This window comes from Brachyistius frenatus, unplaced genomic scaffold (genome assembly GCF_029030835.1).
Source record: "Brachyistius frenatus isolate BFR_SWC_R1_liver_20210118 unplaced genomic scaffold, ASM2903083v1 Contig_42, whole genome shotgun sequence".
Lineage (NCBI taxonomy): Eukaryota > Metazoa > Chordata > Actinopteri > Embiotocidae > Brachyistius > Brachyistius frenatus.
Genome location: NW_027210641.1, coordinates 2,581,294 through 2,599,379, shown reverse-complemented (window position 1 = coordinate 2,599,379; position 18,086 = coordinate 2,581,294). Strand labels below are relative to the sequence as shown.

General features: G+C 41.2%; 1 protein-coding gene across 1 annotated transcript in view; it reads left to right on the top strand.

Moving 5' to 3' along the window:
* hs6st3b (heparan sulfate 6-O-sulfotransferase 3b) overlaps nucleotides 1-17,344 on the top strand; it is a 57,762-nt gene extending 40,418 nt beyond the window's left edge. Inside the window, exon 2 of the mRNA XM_069702633.1 lies at nucleotides 13,770-17,344. Coding sequence (XP_069558734.1) covers nucleotides 13,770-14,538 — 769 coding nt within the window. The 3' untranslated portion in view covers nucleotides 14,539-17,344. The remainder of the gene's footprint in view (nucleotides 1-13,769) is intronic.
* Nucleotides 17,345-18,086: the final 742 nt, after the last annotated feature.

Genomic DNA, 18,086 nt, shown 5'->3' with positions numbered 1-18,086 from the left:
TGATCGTTCCTCATAAGCAGCAGGCTTTTTGCAGGGACGGTTAACAGAAACAGTCACTCCTTGATCAAAGCTACAGTTTCCTTATACATGAGAGCGGCGATCGCGTATGAATAATTTACTTTGCAGTTATCATATCAGTAATAAAAGCAAACCAAGACGACCCATAAAGCAAAACCCTGAGTCTGAGTAGGAACTGCAGAGATATGGTGGGGAGTGTGCGGCTGAGAAGTTTGTAATGGCCTCACTATATCATCACACACAGTGCTCATTAGACTAATAAGAGCTCTATCGATGTGTGCTGGAGAAGGTGGGCTGGACTGGTGTGTTGCTCGTTTTATCTCTCACGGAGATTATTCTCATTATTCTCTATCTTTGACATTATCCGTTTATGTATTTATCAATTCATTCTTTCAGGACTGTTTCTTCTAAATTATGAATGCATTAATAAACACTTAAATCGGCTATTGTATGTCGTAAATCAGTTATTAAATGTATATATGCTGCTCATGAAAACTGAACAAGGACATTTAAAGTAGAGTTGCAGAATAAGCTGTGGCTATTATTTTTGGTCCATAAATGTCAGAAGATAATGGTAAATGTCCACCACAATATCCTAGAAAATCAAAGGTGATGTCTTCCAACAAAAAAACAGTTATTACGGGTGTAAAGGATGGCTACAGCAAATTTGCTTAAATTATAAGTGTTCTGGTTTATTCTTTGTACAAAAAATAATTTCAGTTTGAAAAATGACTTAATCTATTCCATTCTCAAAATGGTTGGCAATACATTTTTTCATAAACGTATTAATTAATGGACTAATCATTTCAGCACCCTATACAGCTGAATTAACAAAAGAGCAAGTACCGTTGTTTACCAGCTCCACATTCACCTTTTATTAATCTCTCTTTCTTTTTTCAGCCTTTTCTTTCTCGGCCTACCCTTTTCTCAGTCTCCCATTAACACACACACACACATTCCCTTCCAATTCTGCTGACTCTCAGCAGGGCAGGGATTAAAGCCATGGTTAAAACCCTTCCAATGCTGTTGGCTTGATCCTCTGTGCCAAGCAGAGACTAAAATGAGCTTCAGAAAATATGATAATCGGCCTCATCTACATGACTCTTTCCCAGTAACACTAATACTTAAGATGAACTAATTTCATTCGACGGTTAAACTTCCAGCTCCACCTGGACGTCTCTAACAGAGACCACATCTTGAAGATAATACGTTGTAAGTACAGATCCTGTTAAGCGCCAATTTTATTCAACGTAAGTAGCATCTTGTGGGCTTTGCAAATATCTACATGAAAGAATCAAGAAAAATAAAGCCAATTAATGATTAGGACTCTTTGTGCATCAATCTTCTGCTCAAAATGGCCATAAGATAAATTGAGTCAGTCCATTAGAAATATACATTACAGGAAATTAAAGCTTTTATGTACCATGGTTACATCCGCTATATAATTTGGAAAAGTTACATTAAAGTAATTATTGAAAGATGTTTTATTAACCATAGCATAATGGTATTTGCGAGAATGACATAAAAATATTTATTACTCATATTAGTCTCCATTATACAGAGGCTATAAGCTCTGGGCCGACGCAGTTCACATAAAGCTGCCGACAATCCGGTCTCTTAGGATAAAATGATCTAGTCATAAAATAATTTTTCCATTGTACTTGATTAAATATACTCATTATAACTCTGGCTCAATAGGAAAGAACAGTAACAGCACTTCATATTGTTGAAATTATTGTATAAAATATCTGGAGACCATATCTGTCAGCCAAATCCTTATGGATTTAAAGATTATTAACTGTGGGTGTGTAGAGGTATAGCTGACTCATAAGATATGTTTTTTTATGGGGTTACTGAATGGAAATACAGTATATTATATAATGTATCATTATTATATTATCAATGATATCTGACACTATCTAATGTCAACAAAAGAAGTATATTTAGCCTCTATGCAAATCTAGAAAAGTGATGCCCGGATTCCATGTAAATCTTGGTTGACTGGGCGGATACCCACAGTGACGTCATCCATTGGTTTGCAAACTCGGTTTGGGCATTTTGGTTGTCACCATCTTGTTTTTTTGGGAGGCCAGGAGAACCCGAGGACACTATGCTACCTATTCTGGCAACCTGACTGCAACCCGGGCATGTCAATCAAACCAGACACGCCCTGAAGCATACATCTCTTTATTAAATAATATGGAATTAATTCTGGAATTATTTTCAGAAGGACCACCAGAACAGTGATCAGATGGAGTATCACCATAATATCTGGTGGGAAAAATATCTTGACTTTGTCTGGCACTTTTTTTGCCGGGATTTTGTCATTAACCAAAGTACCTCTATGGGACAAATTATATATTTGACCTGACGGTGGCGCTAAATGAAGCGTCAGGGGATCGCCAAAGCTGTTAGAATCCATGTGAACATGAGCTGCAGGAGACATGAATTCATATTTGTTCAAAATTTCATAGCGATCCATTTAATGGTTGTTGAGCAGCTGAAAACAGAACAGATATTCCATAACAGCAGCTTCCCAGGAGCGCTATCACTACGTAGCATTTGTATATGGAAAGTTGCTGTTATCATTAATAATTCCTCCTTTTTTCACTCATCGCCCAGAGGAAGCTTGCTACCTGACCATTCACTGTATTGCTTCAACAACGATGATGATGATGATGATGACAGTCACAATCATGGTCCTGAAGATAATGAAATTCCACAGTGAGGATAAAAACTATTATTGCTGACAATGGATGTGAATGGTATTTTGGTACATTAAATGCACATAGTGGAGGACTAAAAGGATGAAATGCCGCAGTGGTGTGTGTGTGTGTGTGTGTGTGTGTGTGTGTGTGTGTGTGTGTGTGTGCGTGCGTGCGTGCGTGTGTGTGTGTGTGTGTGTGTGTGTGAAAGGGGAAAGACTTGTGTAAGGCTCATGGCAGCATGCAAAGCTCTCAGTGTCCTCCGCTGTGCGTTATGTGATGTGACACGTACTGTGGTTTCCACTGCCAGCCCGTGTACTCGCGTCTTCTCCTCTGGCTGTATTATTAATTCAGAAACCATGTGAGTACACGCCTTGTCTCCTCCTCCGCTGTCTCCTGGAAAGATCTTTGAAAGAGCGAGATTAAAAGGACACCATAATTAGACGGGGGGATTTTTCTCTATCATGGTAATTGAAGCAGCGCTGTCATATTACAATGTTTAATTGGTCTCAAATTACAGAAGACCAGTTAGGACGGCAGTGAGTCAATTGCCAACGTAAAAGGACGCTCTGATTTGCTTTCCTATACTTTCCTATACTTTTCATCTCAGCATATCTTGGCCGGTTATTGTCCCGTCTCGTGTGTGTGAATTGTCCCTTAGAGACACTCATGTTCAAACACCTCACAAATGCACCTATGCACCATTTCAATTACAAGGTTTTATGTCATTAGAAAAAACATTAAGAGATCTATTGCAGGTGTTGCGTATCAACACTAATTTACCTTACTGATCTTTCTCTGCTGCCCGACATACAGAGAAGGTCAACAGGTGTTGTCCCAGGAGCTAAAGTCAGATGACAGATCTCATTAAAGATCCACAGACGTTCATATTACCTGAATAGTACCCCGAGCTGCATCCTTAACTGATTTCTCTACATCATTATAAGCTTATAATTTCGGCTTCACCATGTTATTGATTTTTTTTTTCCCTCCCTTCTACATGCTGCTGCTGCTTATTGCAGTAAGGTTACATTTTATTTGTGAATCAGGCACCTTTGTGTCTGAGTGGGGTTCATCAACATCACAAAGAGTATGTAAGGCAAGGAAGCCTGTAATGATCCGGCTTACGGTGCATTTCTGTGCTGATTTCTCTTTTCAGTGGTATTATATTCCATTAAAGCACTGTGACTTCACTCCATAGTCCTTGTGTTCGGGCTGAACTTTGCTCCCTTCACTTACCGCTTCCATCCATGAGGTACTTTCTTCTATGCCAGTTTGAGATGATTGTTCTGGAAGCTGTTATCTTGGCTTCAGGAAGACCCAAAGTCCTAGAAATGGTGGCTAAAAGAGAACTCCACTGATTTTATATGTACAACTCTGTTTAACTGGTGATGGACATTTTTAAAATAAAAATTAAACATCGATTGCAGAGCAATTACCCACAAGACAACTCATCCATCGACGGCGTGGTCGTAGTTTCAAGTACGCTGCTCTAATGTAGCTTCTGCAGCCGTCGATTTCTCATGAAGTCAAGTTTGAATTAATGCAAACTCACAATTTGTTCTGATTCCTTTCAGAGTGACCCATGCGGGGTAATGCGTGAGTCTGAGAGGCAGTGAGCTGTGACTGTCAGATAAGCATGTGAGTCACTATGTGTCAGATGTGGTTGGTTGGTTGATTGTACAGTTGATGTTGCTCTGCTGACACATCAGTGACAGTCTGGGAGGTGAGTCCTCAGATTGCAGTTGTTTTTGACAGATTGTGGAGTAAGATTTTTTTTTTCAGTCAGTAAACAGTAAACTTCACCTTATTGTGAGATTTGCCTCAAATTCTTCCATACACTGCTTCTCCGTTGGTTTCCTGCAATGAATGTTTGATCCGCACCGTTTTTAATCCCTAACTCAACTCATTGATAGGTCAACAGCTGATGCAATGAGTCCAAATTTTAAGGCAAGCTACTTCAAACACTGTGAATTTTGGTCATTATGGTTCAAATATTTAACTTTTCACAACTTGAAAGTGCAGAATAGCCTCTACCTGTTAGCCTTCAGCAGAGCTGAGCAGCTGCAGATGTCTGGTAAACTCACTTCTTTCTCACACCACACCTCCACATTTTGTTTAATTTTCAGACATGTTGGCAGACTGTTGCGTGTAACATCACTGCACTTTCCCTTTAAAGAGTGTTTAAATGTCTTTAATGTTTATTAGTGTCAGAAATGTGTACGTGAGCCATTAATTCTTCCATTAGATGTGACATTTGTCCTTTTATCCTTTCTTTCTGTACTGTAAAAGAAATAATGTTATATCTTTATCTTGAAGGGCAAGCCCCGCCCCGCCCCTCCCCCTCCTCCCCCACTCACCCCCCCCCCCTTGTTGTATCTGTCACTTCTTGTACAAGCACTCACTGCATGTGTCAAGCGCTAGCATTGCCAGCTTCCTGACAAGTAAATGAAAGGTCCCATCGTTCTTCTTGTTTCTTCCCAGGTGACACCCACTGTCCCCATTCCGTCACCATCAAAAAGCTGAGCAAGATGCAGAGAACCTCAAAAACGGTCCATTATGGGCTGCCGGGGGGAGCGTAGACACCATTAAGGAATGGTATCGGTTACAAATAATGCATGTCTCCGGTCTCATTCTCGTCTTGTGTGAGAGAGACAGGACAGCGCAGAGACGTACAGATGCTCTGCAGAGACCTCGCACGCTGAATAACGCCCTCACTCTCGCAGCTCAAGGACATCTGCTCACCAGAGAGCTGGAAGAGACAAGAGTTTGCCACTCTAAAGCCATCAAACAACCGTGAGAACAACAGAAGCGCAAGTACAGTGTTGATATCGGAAGCACACCTCATTTGTGTGCTGCTGTTTATTATAGAATCTGTGACTCACTTTGTTGTTGGGAGTATTATAACAGCTCATAAAGTGAAGTGATAAACGAGGGTCCTCATCAGTCTGCATCTCCTTACCGCTGGTAATATCAAACTTTTCATGACTGCTGAAATTAAAGACCGCAGGGAAAGAGGAAGTCATTACCTAAAGAAGTGATTCACCTCTAAGCATCTTTGCTCATACGAGCTCGTGCAGCTCCCTGGGTTTTATTTTTTTTGCACAAGGTTAAGCACATAACACGGAAGCATCGCTTAAAGACAGACTAATCAAGATGAATTATAATCAGATTGTTAATGCCTCTGAAAACCCAACTTGTCCAGAGAGTTCTGTCCACAAAGCCTGCACTGCACCACATTATCTCCCCGTAATAGATTTCATAAGGAATGGTGCAGATAACAAAACCTAACTTGCTGGTTTGTGGTTAATTAAGATCACAATCGCTGATGGGTTAACCTCTCAGCGCTCGTTGCTCTCTCTGTAGAAACAATAATTGAAACACATTAAAACCGAGGGTTGTGCATCTGTTGAACCTTCAACTATTAAAATAAATATTTGCAAAAACTGACCTTTGCCAGGAGCCTGACATAATGTCTGAATGATGCACAACTTCCCAAACGACAGCATATTTGCATTGTTGACCATTTCCATTCAAACTGTGATGAAAAGGCAACGGCAAACTGATAACAGCCCTTACGCTTTTATGGGCGTGACAGTTTTAAGATGTAATCTCACAACTCTACAGCCACGCTCTTTTAATGTGAGATGCCATTAAGTTCTGGGGAGTCTATGTCTTTTTAATGAGAGAGCTAAATTGCCTTCATACGCAGTGATTTTTGTGCAAATGAAAGCCTTGCAGACTATGAATGTCAAGCAGACGACTAAATGTTCCCTGGCAGACTGTCGGCCACAGGCTGTAGCATTAGGATTCACGCTGACAACCATGTGATGAGGCCGAGCAGTACTCTCCGCTGGAACGTATTTAAAATGTAATGAACAAAATGCAAATGCAAACCAGCAACACAACAGTGCCATTACAGTTGTGGTCGCACAAAACAAAACGAGCCGTATTGCAAAAATTAAACAGAATTTGTTTCAATGCAACAGTCAGACTCAAGGAATATCGACACTGCTGTGTCCTTTCAAACCTGTCGAGACATCTCTATCATGCACAAGAGGATTCCTTTCGGTGCAAGCAATATCTGAAATATCGTCAGTCACAGCAGGTTTGTGACAGTTAAAGCACAGGATATTAGTTATTTAATATTTTCCAGTATTCTCAACTCGCCTCTACTCTCCAGTCTTCACACTTTGACAGCTAACATCATTACCGAGATTAGAAACATCTATTTATCTGACAGAACAAATGTTCTCACCTTCTTGCAAAATGCTAATTACGATGATCTAGCCAGACAAAATCTTTAATCTTGAGAGAAGAATCTTAACTAAGTGACCACTTGTGAGCTCATGGAGTTATCATGGAGGTGGTTCAGTTGTTGTCATGTGACATACAGTTTGTGGAGAAGCTCTGTCACATGATAACAGGTGGTGAGCTCATAACCTCAGCTCCTGTTTAACAATGGTCTCTGGCGTTGGATGTGAATGTCCTCTTTGGTCTTTCTCCAGCCCTCCACTGACTTTAAGTCCATGACCTTTGGCTAATTTCCAGTTATTTCCAGATAGCTAATGTTGTCTGACTTGACTTAAGTTTTTGATTTAACAATCCGGCAACGTAAGTGTGAAAGAGTAAATATAGACAGACTCGACTGATTTTCAAGTGACTGCAGGTGGGGCAGATTAGGAAACTGGGAACAGGTGAGGTGGGTGTGGCCGACAGGAGACCAGGCTTGGAGAGAGAAATGAACTGGGTAGCTGGAAGGTCCCTGAAAAGGCAAACAAGCAAATAACAGAAGGGGCAGAAAGTCTAAAACCACAACACACCATGCTCTGATTCAAGTAAAAGCTCTGTGAAAATATAGAGTGGGTCCTAGATTCAAATTATTCTTTTAAACAGCATGTAATTATCTTCTGCCGACAAAGTGAAAAGAAGTTGGATATGTTTGGCAGCATGAAATATTAAAATATGAAAATATTTGAATGTTGACTCGAACCGCTACACGATTTCTTTAGTCATAATAACTAGTATTTTAACAAAACGTTCCAATGCTGAATTTGTGATTTCTAAGCGGTTTTATGAACACAATGTTGTTTACAGGCTCTTAACAGTAGCAACACTAGCGGCATTTTATTTTTCAAAAAGCTCCTGTATCATGTTCTTTTATCACAAAGCTCTACAGATGAGTCACACCTGCTGTGGACCAAATTTCTTTCCAGTACGTGTTTAAGACTGGACAGTTTGTCCTTTGAACGATCATGACTGCAGTGCTCACAGTGTGTATCTATACCTGAGAGCTCTGGGGCCAACTGACTGAGAGCTAAGGTAGTTTAGCTGAGGGCAGTACCACTGGCATATGCATGTTCCCCTTCAGCCTGCTGCTGACTGCTGAGAGCTGACGTGATCTTTGATCAAATGTACTGCTCAGATCATGTCTGAGTGCTCTGGGGCAACACCACCAGCTACTACCTCTTTCCACTTGTAAGCCACGTGTATATAATTCAACCCGAGTATTACATCTATAAAGTGCAAAGTAGTTTTTTTGTGGCGGTGTCGAATATAATCACAAGCATTTTTTTGGTAAAGAATCAGGGAATAGAAGTAAAACACACGAGCCGAGCAGGATTACTATTGCACATCATCAATAGGGTCTATTCCCGGCTCACGTTCCCTATTAGTGGGGGAATTCTGCTTCACGATGACGGGAAGAGTCGACATCGAAGGATCAAAAAGTGACGTCGCTATGAACGCCACAAGCCAACGAACAGTCAGACCTTAGTTAAGCATCTAAACTGGCAAACCACAAAATATGAACCACGTTTCCCCCCTTTTTTTTTTTTTTTAAGTTAGTGCTACTGAGTGTTACCGTGGAAACATAGGTTATATATCTTATATATCTAAGATCTAAGCCTGGGGTGAGGTGGCTAACCTATAGCTAGGTTTAAAATGTCTTTAGTTGTCTACTCTGAGTAGATTTTAGTGTGCTGTCTTTAGCCGAAACATAAGTTTAATAGGGCTGTGGTCACTACAGGCAGATTTTGTTTTGGAAGATCAGACATTTTGGCAGAAAACAAATAAAAAATACATTGTCAATGAATGATTTACTGATATGTTCTCCATCCTCATTTTGTGTCTTTGTGAATTGCTTATTATGTTAATAAAAAACTTAATTCAGGCAGCATTAAATTGTCTTTGCTGTTGCCAACTAGTTGTATTTCAACAAAATATCGAGGCGACAGAGTGGAAAACATGATATAAAGTGTCTCTGCACTCAGCGACAGTGTTTTGTCATACTCTGCATGGTCCATGGTCACCATGGTTTTAATAAAAAAAATGATTTTCTCAACAGAAGCTTGAAATATGTTCCACTCTTTGATTTCAGCTCTTATAAAAAAAACTATACCAGCCTGAAATTGTTTGTTGAGACAAAATATCACAACGCCGCCTTCAACTCTCATCGACTTCTATTGTTACCTGGATTTATCTGAATGAGAAGTGTCTTGGAAACATTTAGAAAAAAAACAAAGAGAGGTTGCTTAAATGCAGTGCTTCAAGGAGAAGGCAGCGAGGAGAGACAATGCAGAACGAGAGACACAGACACGAGACATACAGAGGGGGATTGACGAGTAAAATCAGCACCGTGATTAATGTGACAACCTTTAAGAAAAGGTTATGGATCCGAAGGGAACACTAATGTCTGCAGGACATAGAGGAAGAACCGTGGAGAAAAGGGCAAGAGTCAAATGAGGTTCAAAATTACAAGGATACTCCATTCACGTAGGGCACTGTACTCAATCTGTACTGTGTCTTCAGGAGACGGCCCCCGGAAACATTCATCTCAATGTACTTTGTCATACCCAAATAGCCTAATTATATACATAAAGATTTATAATGCGAAAGTAATATAAAGATAGCTGTTAAAACGATGCTGCGCTTTAACCCACTTTGGCTCAAGGAGACAAATAAAATAAGAGTTGCATTTAAACAACAACAACAAAAAGACAGATAATAACAAGGACCAAGCAATTTTAAATAGATGCACATGAATATATTGCTGTACAACACAATATACTGTAGGGTATGACTGACTACGGCTCTAATGTTTTTGATGTGAACCATGTAACTATGTGGGTTTGATGTTACGTGTCATCTGCAGTCTTGCTTGTTGCCTCTTGTTTCATGAAGGAGAATACCGTACGTCGAGAGAGTGACAGTAAAGAAATGTTTAAAAATGTTTTTCTTAATGCTCCTGGACCACAGAGGAGTAATAGAAAAAGATCAAAGCTGTTATACTGTGAGGATAAATCAGAGAAGTCAACAGACAGTCAACAGGAAGGGGTTTTACGCAATACAAAAGAGCTTTAGCTTTAGACTCCACACACACACACACACACACACACACACACACACACACACACACACACACACACACACACACACACACACACACACACACACACACACACTGTCTTCCACGCTACATCGCAACCGTATTAGTCAGTCCCATTGCTGCACTGGGACTTGGTCTGTCTTTACTTATTTACTGCTCACTGTGTTAGCCTTTGCTCTCAACAACTTTTTGCCCGGCTCACAGAGATATATTGTTTTGCTTTTCCCTATTGTCTAGCTCACCCTGAAGCACCTGCAACAATATACAACTCCCACACATGAATGTCTTGATGACTGAATTCAGTTCATCCACTTCCAAACACCATGAGCCCAGGCTGAAAGTCCAAGGTCCCTTTCAGCAGCCTGCAATCAGGGAGACGCAGTGGGCTGAAATCATGTCACTGAAGCTAATTATGGGCAATTAAAAGCCAGTTGTCTGTTGCACTGACTTTGGCTGAGGATAAAACGTGGTGCGCCGTCTGTTCCCTCATGTTGCTTGGGTTTAGGAGCTGTTTTAGGGAGAATATTTATAGGGAGCTGACTGTTTTTTAGCCATGCTCATGGCATGCCTCGAGGGCTGGCAATGCCACTCAGTTGCAAGGTCTGCTGTAGCCTGGTATTTCAAGACCTAAATTCACTGCGTGAATATAGTCAAACTTCACTGAGGATTGTTTTCAGTTGTTGTAACCCAATAGGTGTAATTTTGAAGCTCATGGAGCAGCCTTTAACCAAACTGACCATCATACACCATATGCTCTGAGCCAAAACTCCACCACTGCAACAATTGTTAAAACTACTCCTAGTTATCGCGCAGTCACTCCCACTGGTTGCTGGTTAGTTCACCCTTCAAAGTGGCTGAGCAAACCTTAATGCGAACCGGACTTCCCGACTATAATCACAGTAAAGACTGAAGCTGTCAGCAAAAGTCTGGCGGGGCCAGAAAGGTCTGAAAAAAAAAAGAAAAAAGATTTGGCTCCAAAGACTAGATGTCAATAATTTCACATTATTTCAAACCTATTTTAAATTCAATCTTCTTCTGTGACCACCACCTCTAGATTAGTGGAATAGATCAGCTGTGTATAAGTACATTCAGTCAAACCACTACTATAGTTAAAAATATAACTGCAGGAAACCTTCAATGGTTTTGTAGAATAAAAATCATCCTGAGAAGACTTTTTTACTTCGTGAATGAACGAGCCTGCTTAAAATTAATATGCAGTATGGATTTGGGATACAGAGCATGTCTTATTTTACTAATGCTCAGTAGCCCTTTAATCATTTCATAAGAGCTTGGAGCTTATAATTGAAAAAAAAACAACCTTTGTGGTTTGAATGAATATCTGATCATTCTTTTAGCTGTTGTCTCAAATTTCAATAAAACATTTTTCAAATGTGTCCTTCAAGCACAGCTTTTATGATGAAACTCTTTCCATATCCATTATATACATCTATTTAAATTACACTGAGATTTAAAGCAAGGCATGATGAGTGGAGAAGCTGCTGCTGACGACAGGAATACTAGTTTCCATTTTTATCCATACTTTTAAATTCCTCTTCCATCTCGGTTTAATGGCCGCTGTTTAGTTTGTGCTCCAGTGAAATCATGCAGCTGCTGCTGCTGCTGCTCTGGAGATGAGTATTCTGGGGCAGAATGAGCTGCAATATGCCTCCTATCCATTATTGATCCATGATTAACTAGAGCTCAGCAGGGTTCTCGACTTCAACGCTCTAAAATAGGCTAGGAAATCTTGGCAACGGGACATGGCTTTGTCACAACAATACAAGCTATGCTTTCACTATAACTTCTACTGGAAAGCAGCCTCGCCGTGAAAACTTCTAGATCATGCCTGTGAAATGACTGCAGGGCTGGTATTGCTGATAACAAAGTCCAGAAGTAAGAAAATCCTGTCAGCGCACCCCTTCCCCCCCTTCGACAGCCATCTGTATCACTCAGGGAAAGCCTGCTCGAGACAGCTGTGCAGACCTACTGATCCTGATGTATTTTGACACTGATGGTGCACACAACTGACCTTTGGGCTGTCGAGTGCACTCAAACACAACACTTGCTGCATGTGTTTATATCCCCAGTCTAATGAGGATGTATCTGCAGGCAGCCATCTCCAGGAGCAAGTGCAGGGATGCAGCTGCTGCTACAAGGGTCGTAATCACAGCTTTATGCCTGACTCATTTTCAGCGATGGCATTCATGTGGCACTGTTAGGACAAATCATCACACACACTAAAGATTGGCATTTTTATGGTGTCTTCAGGCAAAAAAACATTAACCTTTTTCCTTTTCTTATAGTTTGTATGCAGCTCAAATCAGCAACCCACGTGCTGGAGACTTTAACTATGCAGATTGTATCCTATGCAGATAATATTTCAGAACACTTTCAAGTCTATCGTCCAAGTAAGGACAAACAGAGGAGAATGTTTGTTTAACTTTTATTTTTTTATTCACACTCCTGGGTGAAACTGCTTGGATGTTTGCTGTGCTGCCAGAAGTGAAACAGTGCTGAGAGCAGCTTTGGTGTCAGGGTGAAATCTCAGCACCGCTCTCCACTTTACCTGCTCAAGCTGCTCTCCGGGGGTTCTTGCATCATTAAATATTCATGCTACACTCAAAGGACATCATCTTAGGAAAAGGTTTACCTGGCCGACATCTGTCTAATCTTTGTTTTCCATCAGAGTGTGTTTTGACATACCTTCAGTTCAGCGCAGTAGATCACCTCAGAGGTCATTGTTGATATGAAGGACAGCTGTAACTTGGCTTGTCACTGGAGCAAAACAAACTTTTACATAATTTAAACCCAGGTAGTTTTATTTCAACCTGACATGTTTCTTTTTTTTTTTTGACATACTGATATTAAATTGTTTCCTTGCTCAATCAAAGAGCTTTCGTATGTCCTTTTGTTTACACTGCAAAGTCTGATGAATTAAAGTTCTGCTGTCTTGTTTGTCTCCCATGTTCACTGACAACGATTGAGTGTATGTTCATGCGGGTGTGTGTGTGTGTGTGTGTGTGTGTGTGTGTGTGTGTGTGTGTGTGTGTGTGTGTGTGTGTGTGTGTGTGTGTGTGTGTGTGTGTGTGTGTGTGTGTGTGTGTGTGCGTGTGTGTGTGTGTGTGGGGGGAGATAGATGAGGGGGGGGGGGGGGGTTACCAGTTGTCACCACCACAAAACTAGTCAATTGTTTTTTTTTTCAACCCTGCAGTGACTCGGTAACAACGGTTAAGGTACCCAGTTAAAAGTAGTACAGATTTGTGGCATGAAATTTGAAACCTCATTATTCTGTAACAATGACATGTTTGGGATTTAGTTAGGTCAGTTTTTATTCACTTTCTCTGTGTCCATGGATTACAGCTATGTCTTGATTCCCAATTATACTCTGTGTTGGCAGGTTGGTGAAATCTGTGAAACGGAAACCGTTCTTACTTAGTTTTATAAATTCGCTGCTCTGGTGCAGAGGTTCAGTTGGCAAGGGCAATATATAGAAACTAACTGTAATAACCTCATTAGTGAGACTTTCAGTTTTCCAATTAGCATTCAACCTTGAAGTCTCATGCACAGACAAAAGTCACCATCTGTCAGCACAATGCAGGGCAGCCCTCTGTGATGGCGATGCGCTCACAGCTCTCTAACTGTGTTTGTTTTGGCTGCAGGAACTTCTACTACATCACCATGCTGCGCGACCCAGTCTCCCGCTACCTGAGTGAGTGGAAACACGTCCAGCGAGGAGCCACATGGAAGACCGCCCTCCATATGTGCGATGGACGCTCGCCCACCCAGGACGAGCTGCCCACCTGCTACAGCGGTGATGACTGGTCCGGTGTCACCCTGACAGAGTTCATGAACTGCCCGTCGAACCTGGCCAATAACCGTCAGGTCCGAATGCTGGCTGACCTCAGCCTGGTGGGCTGCTACAACTTGTCCTCAATGAATGAGAGCCAGCGTGACCACATTCTTTTAAGCAGCGCCATGAGCAACCTGAAGAACATGGCTTTCTACGGCCTGACTGAGTTTCAACGCAAGACGCAGTACCTGTTTGAGCGGACGTTCAGCCTGCGCTTCATCTCCGCGTTCACGCAGATCAACAGCACACGAGCCGCCAACGTGGACCTGAGCGAGCTCGTGCGCAGACGAATCGAAGAACTTAACTTCTTGGATGTTCAGTTGTACGAGTACGCGAAGGACCTGTTCCTCCAGCGTTTCCAGTTCACCCGCCAGAGGGAGCACCAGGAGGTGCGCTTGAAGAGGCGCGAGGAGAGGCGTTGGCTCCGAGAGCAAAGGGAGCAGGGCCGGCCGTGGCCGCCCAAACACAGAGGCGGTGGAAACAGAGGCGGGGGAGGGGGAGGAGGCTTCGAGAAGGAAGCTGACAGTGACTTCTCCACCACCACGGAGGACTACACAAGCCAAGTGGCTCGTTGGTGAGGCTTCGATCCCATAAAGAGAGAGAAGCAAGACAGATGGGGAATCCTCAAAGACTACTTTAAACATTTCGTTTGACTCTCTCTTGCACATCTCATGTCTCTCTTTGTGTCTCACCATTAATCTGTCGACTGCATCTATTTGTTTTGTCAGCTTCAGTGTGAACCGAGTGCTCCGCTATTTCGTAACGAAAACTGCCAAGTCTGTGAGACTCACAGCAGCTCTGTCTCGGAGTGCCCGTTGGTGTCTTAAATCTTTAAAATGCTGTTTCTATATTTTTGTCATTGAATTATTGCCTTGGTTATTTAAAATCTGTTGAATAAGACTGTAAATTGAGTTCAAAGAAGAAGAAAAAAGACGCTGCTACAGACTGCATCGATTTATACTTTGACATTCACTGCAAAGTTGATGAATGTCACTGAAGTCATTGTCTATATTGCAACTGGTAGAAAACATATTTCATCTGAAAGTTATTGTGGAAGAACTGATGGTTGCATGTCACACGTCTACATTATACTTACAACTGCGGAGAGTGATTTCCAAAAGATTTACTGTGCAGCGTCAAAGTGATTAATGAACACAGTGTGTCTGTTTTCTTTTTGTTTAAAGCCAACGAAGCCCTCGCTCAAGACAACATCGTATGCATGCAGTCCCCGTCTTTTAAACCAAATTATAAAAGATTGTCTCTGATGCTGATATTTTGTTTACAGTGCAATATATATTGTTTTCTCAAGTGCAATAGCTTGCAGACTTCATCACCTCTCCCAAAGAAAACAAAAAGGCAGTCACATGGCAGAACAAAATAGCTTACCGTTTACTTTTGTTGACCATTGTAACTGTGGTGAAAAGAAGAGCATACTTTGAGAGTCCCTCCCTTTTTGAAGTAGTGGGTTGCGGAGATAAAAAGTTGGTAAATAGTACAGGTGATGAAATGTGTCAGTGCGGCCGGTCTGTCGCTGTGACTGTTAATGAGACGATCAGCATTCAGTTCTCATGCCCCTCCCCATCACACTGGCTGCTTTTACATATTTGTAGAGCTGACGGCGGCAGCACTGTGGGCAGTCAGAGCGCTTTAACACCAGCTGAGCGCCAGGATACAAAGACAAGCCTCAAAGCAGATAGTACAGAAACAAAACATTTCTGTAATTTCCTCTGTACGATTCAAGTCCCTCAAATCCAGTTTGTTTTTATCTGGTTAAACAGGCTTCAGAGACTGAGGTGCTTTTTACGTCCCTTATCTCGTATTCCCTCACAACCCATGCTTATCAAATTAAATGTTTACCAAGTGTCAACACTGAAGTCATATAGCTGCTGATATTGTGACAGTAATTTCTCATGTTTCTTCTCTGATTGCAGTTACCTATAGAATACCTCATATGGCACAGTTTTGTTTCACTTCTTGTGTGAGTTATTCATGCAGCTGCTGCAGTGAATGTGTTGAATGAATGTTGGTGTGGTGTTGTTGTTTTTTTGTTGTTTTTTAGCTGTATGGGTGCTCTTCTGCGTGAGTTCAGTAAGTGTGTGGATGGATGAGGCAGAAGAAAGACGAGGTGTGTAGCACAACGATAACACCCAGCCAAGTGTTTCAAGTGTTGCTAACCGTGTTAACAGCTCTGAATATTTGATTGTTCTTTGCATAATTTAGAAATCATGCACTCATGCCATTTGTGGTGTAGCAATGGAATATCATGTCAAGTGATTGATGATGGGTAATTTAGGAAGCTCTGCCATTTTCAACCACAAACCATCATATTGAACTGTAAAAAGTTCCCTCTGAAATGTGCAAGTTTTGCTGTTTTGATTAGCATGAAATGGCATATGTCTAAGTGGCGCACAAGTACCTTTAAATTCGACTCTAGTACAGTACTTGAGTAAATTTACTTTCCACCTTAATTCGACGGCGTTCTGGCACTTTAAACCATTAAAACACGAACAACAAAATCTCTCTCTTGAAAAACAACCGAAACTTTTTCAACTTCATAGAAATGTGAGTTCAATGTAGGAAGTTTACTTTTACAGTTTATTTTTTTCCAGATGACACTTTGACAACACGTGATTAATTAAAGCGAGCTGTATGCCACTTAGCTGCAAAGAAAATACCTGCTGTGAAAAAGGCAGCCTGTACTAATGTTACTACCTTTGAGAGTGTGAGTGCTTCACAGTGAATGCATTCACCACTAAGTCTAATGTCACGAGAAGACTTCATTACAAAAAGAACAATGTGTTGGATTCAGGGGGTTCTGTTGAATGTAATAGTCACAGTTTTGTTTACATTAGTGTACCTGAAAACTTTGGAAAGGGCCCTTCATGTCTACATCGGGAGCAGATTCTCTTCCAGGGAGCCCGCCATGTTGCACGACTGTGTTTCTGCAGCAGCCCCGAAGGGACCAACCAAACACTGGCTGTAGAGAGGACCTTTCCCATTTTTCACGGCCACAATAGATTTTCTTAGACTCTTGGGAGGTGAGGGTGAGGTGAGAGGTTTTCAGATAGCTTACAATCTGCAGCCTCACCACAAGATGACATTAAATCCTCCACACTGGTCGCCATGACACCATTTATTTTTGACCTTTCTTTGGTGACACTTAATAATAGCGCTTACATACAAAATGATTTGATTGTAGAGTGTGAACATACTGTAGTCAGTGATATATATTAAGTGACAATGCTCCCCAGGGGCAGATGGCATGATGAGTAGGAATGTCTCACAGCTACTAATAAAACAATATGAAACACTTGGAAATGTGCTGTGAACTCTCAAGTTTTACACATTTACATATACAGTTTGTGTGAGTGTGTCGGTGTGGGGGCTGGGAGGGGGGTGTCTTTGTGTTATCATTGTATCATTGTAAATTCAATTACAGTTATAAACTGAGCATTCATCGCCTTGGCATAATCAACAAAGTGTTGATAAAAACTCATGTAAAAGGGTGACGTCTCATCAGTTCATGCCGTAGTTGGGTTTTTTGTTTTCTTGTTGCGGTTCACATTTCTGTATCATGTTTTACATGTTGGCCGACTCCACTTATTACTTTTCCAGGCATTAAAAGTATTAAGTGTTTAACTGCTGAAAAAAAACAAAAAAAACAGCAGTATGCCTCTTCGCTCTTTGTTAATTGCTAGTATTTGCTTTGTCAAAAAATGTCTTTATGAAGACTTTCCACCAATTCAAAGACAAAAGGGACGAAAACAGAAAACATAGATTTTGACTATAAATTATGATGCCGTTCTCAGAAATGTGTGAAATGTCACTTTGTTAAAGGAGTTAAATGAACATGTGCGGCCGCTCCATGAAGAGGCGTTTCCCTGAGATATCGATTCATATGATTATTTAAATGATTTTAACTGTTGCTGAAGAACACCTTTGCCTGACGGTAATCAGTAATACTGGAAGGGAGCGTTGTTAGTGTAAGAATTTCTGTGTACATATTAAAAGTCTTGTGATGAAAAGAACAATCTAAAAGCCTTTTGCCGTGTTATATTTAATCTGCCAGTTTTCATGTCAGACCTAAAAAAAAAAAGAGTGAGACCTGCTTAACACATCGGAAATA